Genomic DNA, 7534 nt, shown 5'->3' on the forward strand with positions numbered 1-7534 from the left:
CTTACTGGCCTTTGTGTGTTGGGGGGAGGTGCTTGGTAGCAGGGGCTTTGCAGCTGGCCCTCCAGGAAGCTCCAGCCTGGCTCATTCTATCATGGCAGGTATGTGTGTCACAGGCATCAGCCATTCCAGCAGGCGTGTGTGCACACAGGAGGTGACTGGGATGCAGGGGGTGAGGCTTGCACGTGCACGAGTCTGACTCCTGCACATGCATCCACCCTCCAACTCTTCCAGACCACTGGCCCATGGAGGACAACTAGAATGCTGATCTGACCCATGGAGAAATCAAATTTCACACCCTTGCACTAAACTAAGAGCTAAGTTCAGGAAGCAATCCTTGGAAATGGGCAGCCATTAAATCATAATTATGGCTGCACAGAATTTTGGGACACATGCTTGATTTAAACCTGACTGAAAGCTCACAGAAAGTAACATCAAACATCTAAAAAGAATTGGAACAGAAAGTTGGATACTATAAATTTCTTCTCTACTTAGCAGAACTTTTACCATGGCTGCTAGACCTTCATGGGTTGAAAGCTCTCATTTTGGGAGCCACTGCAGCAATCCTTTTCTGCTGCCTCTATCAATGCATTAACCCTTCTTCCAATTAAGGCACCAGCTGATGGGATTAAGAAAGACAGGACATGACCTTTAGGACATAATAGGATTAACTCACTACCATTGAAATAGCAAAAGCTCACTACATTGCATAATTCCTAGAGCCATGATGGTGAACCTATGGCACACGTGCCAGTGGTGGCACACAGAGCCCTCTCTATGGGCATGCATGCTGTCACCAGCTGCTCTTCCAGGTTCCAGTGTACATATGTGCATGCCGGAATCCAGAAGAGCAGCTGGCCGCCGCACACATGTGCATTGGCCAGCTGCTTTCTTCGGGGTTCTGGTGAACATATGCGCCCATGTGCTCACTCCAGTTTCGGCACTCAGTGCCGAAAAGGTTAATCATCACTGTCCTAGAGCATCTCAGAACCCTATAAAAATCAATCCATTCCTAAGCCTGGCATCCAAATCCTGGCATGCCAGCTACCCTGGCATCCAAATAAACAGAGTCATTTCCAATTGGCCATTTTCTCCTGGCTTGGAACTGGAGCGGATTTTTCTTCCAACAGCACATTTGATATTGGGGAGAAGGCCTATAAGCAATGCTGCATCTCCTTTTATCTTATTCTCCCAACCACCCTAATTGGAAAAGTGATTATATATGCTGCCCCTCTGATTTTAACCAAATAGGAGAGAAAGCTTAATTTGTGGTAGCTGTATCAGAACTAGATTTCACCTATGCTGCCTTTGTTCTGTTCTAGATTTTACAGTGCATCTACTTGCAGTTAACCATGGTATCACAAAGATGCATTGGCAAAAAATTTAATCTGTCATATTCCCATGGCATTTTTTTTCATGAGATCCATGAGGAGACACATCTATATTATCCTATGCTGTACAGGTATTAATATTTTCCCTGCTCCTGTTAATATTTTTCCTGCTCTCTCTTCCCCCCCCCACCCATATAATACTGTCAAAGGATAGTCACTAGGTGCAAGTCTTTGTCACCTATTACTTTGGAGAGAAATTAGATGACTTAAAATAGAGCAAGAAGGCAGGAATATTTGCTGATAAGAGTTTTCTGCCAACTCAAGGAGGGATGAAGACCATTGGAAAGCAGTGATGAGGAAAGGCCCATAATTCAGGATTTGCAGGTTGGAAGGGAATTGGGAAGGGTCTCTTCTGTTAATATAAGCATCTTTTCTGCCAATCAGAGCTCAATGGACTTAAGTGGCCCCCAAATTATTGCATTCTTTAAATAAATTATCAGCTCATTGAAACTGTTGAGGTCCACAAAGGATCACCCCAGAGATCATTGCCAGCACTGCTTTCGTTTTCCTATATTCTGGTTTTGTTTTTTTTTTTTTTTTTAATCCGGTCTTCCACAAGGCCGGAAAGCGGGTCTCGCAAGATGCAACCAAATTTGCCTGCCAGCCGCCTCAACCAGAGAACATTTAGGCAAGTTCCATATAGTCTGGCACGAGGAGGGACAGGCTGCTTCGCTAGCAAACAAGCGCACTTCGATATGCTCGTGGGATCGGAGTGCGACACCGCATTGTAGAACACCAATGTCGTATTCGGCAATGATGATTGCTGGTGGTGGTGGTGGTAGTAGAGGTGGTGGAGAGATGAGACGAATCGCTCAAAGTGGAATACAAAGCAGCTTTGCTGGGGGCGGGGAAAAACAGGACTCCGTAACTAATAAGCCGTACATAGTACTCGCCTTACCAAACCTCTGCAAAAGAGCCGGCGCGAACCTATCTGTTTCCGCAAGACACGCCTACGTAGCCAGTTCCTGTCCCCTCGACTCCCCAAAAGACGCCAGCATTAGAGGGCGGTCCCTGGGTCTGGCTTTTCGACGCCTTGCTATGAAGCCGCTTGGAAATCTGTATGAGGTCGGCAGGTGAGAATGTCTGCTGATGTCGAGTCCAAATGATATTTTCAGGTGAGTCTTTATTCCCCACCTCAGCTAAACCGAAGTCTTCTTTCCCTGCCTGCCGCCGCGGCCGCACCCCCGTTTCTATTCCCGTCGCCCTCCTCCTTTCAAGAGGTTATTAAATGATCCAGGTGATTGTTTCCAAAAAAGGCTGTCTGGAAGTGTTTGTCAGTAGCAGCTACACTTGAATATAAAGGAATCTCGCTTTCTCCTGGCCCGCCGTGCACAGGAATGAAAACCGCCTGGATGGCTGATGGTATATCAATATTCCGTTTATAGTATCTATTGTTCCGAATGCTTGATAAGCCGACAGTAAACTGCGGTTCTTATTTCTTGGACCGAATTGGCTTCTGTGGAAACACATCTTCGTGACAAACGGGTTGGTTGGTTGGTTCTCGTTAAACTGTAAATGGTTGAGGAACAAGTCAATCTGCTAGCGTGGTTTTTACTCACGACCCACTAATTAATTCTCCATAGATGGGCTCCATAGGCTTATACTGAATGCACCCTACTTGTTATAGTGCAGCCTTCCTCAACTATGTCTTGGATAGGACTCCCATCAGCCTCTACCAAGATGATCAGTAGACAGAGGGGGCCAGGAATTGTGCTTTGAAGCCAAAAATATTGGGGTCAGATGTTTTATGTATTCATCTCTTCCTTTAGTGCACTTACCCTTACAAAATGGGTATTAACCTCATCCTATATTCAAAAAGTAGAGTGCCCTTCCCAGGATATCATTCTTTGAATAATGTTCCTACACTAAAACACCCCAACAGCCTACCCTGATGCTTAATTCCAAAAGTGTAAGAAAAAGCTACGAATCCTTTTAAGGAAAAGAAATCAATCAATACATTGAGCTTTAATGAAAGTTATTGTGAGAACAATATGATTGTGGAGATATCTAAGCTTTGACAGAAATACTGTAATTTGAATAATATTTTATGAGTCATCTGCTTCCAAATCTATTTGTATTTTGGCAAAATGGTTCCTAAAGAAACAAACAAAATGAAGTAACACGAGAAAGAAGGGAGAAGCTTTGATTATTTGAAAACTCACACACGCTAATTTTTCATTAATTGATGGCTTATTTAGAGGCTCGTTTCTGATTAGATAAAAATAAAGATTATTTGCCAAATCAATCTGGCACAACAAGGGGAGGCTGGTATATTTGGTAACATCTCTAATCCACCATTGAAATCTCCAAAATATTTAGCAAATAAAAGGAAAAAAAACCCACATCACTAACTTTGAAATATCTGGAATCTGCTCTACAATGATATTGACAGTCGATTCATTTCAGATAAATTGTTCCCTTCATGAAAGTTAGGCAGTAAAAGCAGTGGTGGGATTCAAGTAATTTAATAACTGGTTCTCTGTCCTAATGATTTCTTCCAACAACCAGTTTGCCAAACTATTCAGAAAGTTAACAGCTGGTTCTCCCGAAGTGGCACTGGCTGAATCCCACCACTGAGTAAAAGCTGTATTGTACCTTTCTCACTTCAGAAACAAATACATGGCCTAGACTCTAAAACAAATGTTTAAAATTTAAAAGATAGCATAACACTTACAGATTGCATAACAAAAAAAATATATATCTTTTTAAAAGATATTTCATTACTGCAAATTAAGCAATGCATCAGAATATTTATTGAGATATGTTTTTGTTTTGTTTGCTTTTTGTAGAAATTGCAAGCTAGTATAATTTTCATGGTCATTTCTCTTCTGGGGAGATTAATGCATAATCTTCCTTTCCCCTAGCATATGCTTTTCTAATTTGAAGAGGGCTAAACAATTTTGCTTTCTTAGCTCAAAGAACAAAATAAAGATTGAGCACGTCTAAGCACAAAAATTTTCTTCTGCCTTTGCAGCTATATTAGCTGATAAAAAAGGTACAGAAAATGCCTACCCAGGCAGTAACTTTTTCCATTGAAATTCACATGATGCTTAAAACTTAATCCAAAGACTTACTAGGAGGCATTCCTTTTATTTCCCTGTGATTTAAAGAGGCTCCTTCAATATTCATCCAAATGAAAAACACCTTTGCTCAGCAAAGAGAACAGTTCAGTTTCATCATTTGTAAATCCTTGTATAAGGCATAGCCCTAACTACTCACTTCTAAGATACTTATCCCAAAGCTCTTACCAAAACTAAGCTCTATATGTTTTAGCCATGAAAGCCAGCAGGGTGACTTTGGGCCGGTTATTTTCTCTCAGCCGAATCCACCTCAGGATTGTTTTGGGGAAATACAGAGGAGGAAAGTGTGGTGGACATTCATCATCTTAAATTATTTGTTAAAATAATAAAGATAGGGTACAAATAAATAAAAATAATATTGCTGCTGCCCTGGTTAAAAGATTGTTCTGTATGCCAGTCAATATGAATGCATAATGCTGCCACAAAATACCAGTCTGCAAACCCTCAGCATGCCTAGTAGATGTACTGGAGGTAGCCTAAATTAGAATTTTTAAAAAAGAAATTCATCAGAAGGCAATGCCAAACCATTACCATGAGAACAATATAAACATACATATTATGTAGTCACCAGGAATCGAGCTCACAGGAGAGTTTAGATTTTTGGCTTTTCTGTTATACATAGAATTTCAATTTAAATTCACTACCCCTCTGAATAATGTAGAAAAGATAAAATGTTTCCTACAGAAAAGCTTAATGTTTGTGTGGCCAGGTACTATTCATGCCTAGAACATGAAAGAGTTAATGTATTAATGTACTAAAAGGACATTATACTGTGATGCCAACTTTCTACAAAAGTTCTCTAGAGCAATATTCCTCTGACCTGGAACTTTGGGTAATATGGACCAGTATATCAGGAAGCCACCAAATTTGGGAAAACATCTGGTTTAAAAAAATTATGACAAACTAATAGCTCATTAAAGCCCAGAATCAATTTACTCACCAAGTGATGTGTTTTATTCCCCTTTCAAAATCTCAGCAAAAATCATGATTGTGATAGAACATAAATGGTTGTGCATCTGAGCTTAGAAAACTGTCAGCTAGAAGTTCTGCCAATTTGCTTTGTGCTCATGCTCAATCACCGATTCCCTAACTGTGAAAGAATTTTCTTTTCTTCTTAGCCATATGGTCTTTCACCTTTTGTTTCCTCTGTCTTACATGACACATTTCATTTGCTTGAGACATCTGGATGGGCTTTAATCAAAGCTAATCCATATCCTATGTTTACCTTTGGGTTCTTTTCTCCCTTTTGTTGTATGCTGTAAAATAATACAAACAAAGAAAAGTTATAGCTCATTTAGGCATTTTTAGGAGATACTTTGTCCAACAGACACCGATTGGGGCTCAGAAGTGTTTTCTAGTGAATCACAAACATGATCTTCAAACAGATGCTATAATAATGCTGATATTATATCACTCCCATTGCTAGAAAGGCAGAGGCTGTCAGGGATATTTTAATTTGGGTTCTTACATAGATAATTCTTTAATTTGGATTCTTACATAAATGATTGTACAATCATTTATTTATTTAACTTAATGATTTTAATCAGGAAACAGAAATTAGCTTCTTAGCATTAGAGAAATGAAAGGGGTCATTAAAGTCATTTTAATGGCTCTTTCCAGTTCTTTGATTTTAATAAGCTTATTTTCTTGCAACTTGAATAGAAATTTTCTCTTTTTTATCATAGCATATATGTTAATAAGTTTATACAATGCTATACTTTTTCATATCAACAAGAGTTTCTTTGGATAACCAATAATTACTATGGTTATTGTGGTTCATTGCATAGTCAGCCAAAATGTGGATTTGGCATTTTTATCCAGCTAGTGAATCCTTCCCAAGGACTTGGGATAGGCCAAAGTTGATATTTGATGGCATTAATGGTATCACAGAATGTAAGCTATTGTAAGAATCATTCTTTCTTATTAAATATCCTGGGTATATGCCACCCATATCACTATAGAATTCTACCATGGTTATACATTTCCCATTTCTGCTTCTGTCATATGTAACTCACAATAATGCTACATCCAAAAGATCCAACCTTTATTATAATCAAAGACCAGCATAGCAGTGATTTAAGATCCTGAAACCTCTCAGAATCAAGATCCTGGGTGCCCTCTATTTTACGGACTGACTTTCAGCACTTTCAGATGAATGGAATCCAAAGAGGCTCTTGAACCAATGGACATTTCATGTTCTTTCAATATATTATTTTAAAAATACCCTCCTTTTTTAGAGAGCCAGGTTGATATAGTGGTTAAAGCACTAGACTACAAACAAACACAGTGAGTTCTAGTCCTTTATTCTAGAGGAAACCTTGAAATAATGTACAGGTCACAGGTAACTCTACTAAAATAGCAAAAAATAGGAAAACAATATGTAATATGCAGTTCAGTTCTAACCCACACGTACCTTAATAACAACAAAATAGCAGGCTACCAGCGGAGTTATGGCACATAAAAATTTTCACCATAGCAAGCACTGGCATTGTGCACTATGCAATTTTTTTAAAAAAAATCCAATTACAATGTCTCATGGTACTTCTAGAAACCTCTTACAAAATCTGGGGTTCCACAGAACTCCAGTTGAAAAAGATGATCTCGATAAAAGCATGGCTTCCAGGCCTATTATGATATGGTGCTGCCATGGTATTTTATTTCTCTTTATAATATAGTATTTCTTTTTAAATTCAGACTCATTATGTAATAAAATTGGCATATGCATTTTATGCTGAAATATAATGTAATGTAATATAATGGGGGTGGGTTCCTGCACTGGTTGGTACCAGTTTGCTGCATGCACGCTTTGCTCCCGCATGTACCCGTTTTGCTCTTGTGCCCACCTGCTGCGTGTTGCTCACCATGCACAGTTGATTGTAAATTGTTCTGTGAATGTGCAGAAACATGCCGGCAATGGCAGAAGAGATTAGGGAACTGATTCGTGAGTGTGGCCAGGCTGGGTTGCTGACAGTTCTGCGACCCAGGCCAAATCACCACTACCCGTTTGGCCGAACCAGGAGCAAACCACCTCTGATAATATAATATGATAATATATTATATATTATA

The 7534-nt window shown here is 39.5% G+C and overlaps 1 protein-coding gene across 1 annotated transcript in view; it reads left to right on the forward strand.

Moving 5' to 3' along the window:
- Positions 1–2014: 2014 nt before the first annotated feature.
- The window catches only part of TMEM108 (transmembrane protein 108), a 36704-nt gene continuing 31184 nt past the window's right edge, over positions 2015–7534 (forward strand). Inside the window, exon 1 of the mRNA XM_014070551.2 lies at positions 2015–2503. Within this exon, the coding sequence (XP_013926026.2) occupies positions 2491–2503 (13 nt within the window). The 5' untranslated portion in view covers positions 2015–2490. The remainder of the gene's footprint in view (positions 2504–7534) is intronic.

The sequence above is a fragment of the Thamnophis sirtalis genome, unplaced genomic scaffold (assembly GCF_051295495.1).
Source record: "Thamnophis sirtalis isolate CommonGarterSnake01/CBP01778 unplaced genomic scaffold, rThaSir2_p1.2 scaffold_4, whole genome shotgun sequence".
Lineage (NCBI taxonomy): Eukaryota > Metazoa > Chordata > Lepidosauria > Squamata > Natricidae > Thamnophis > Thamnophis sirtalis.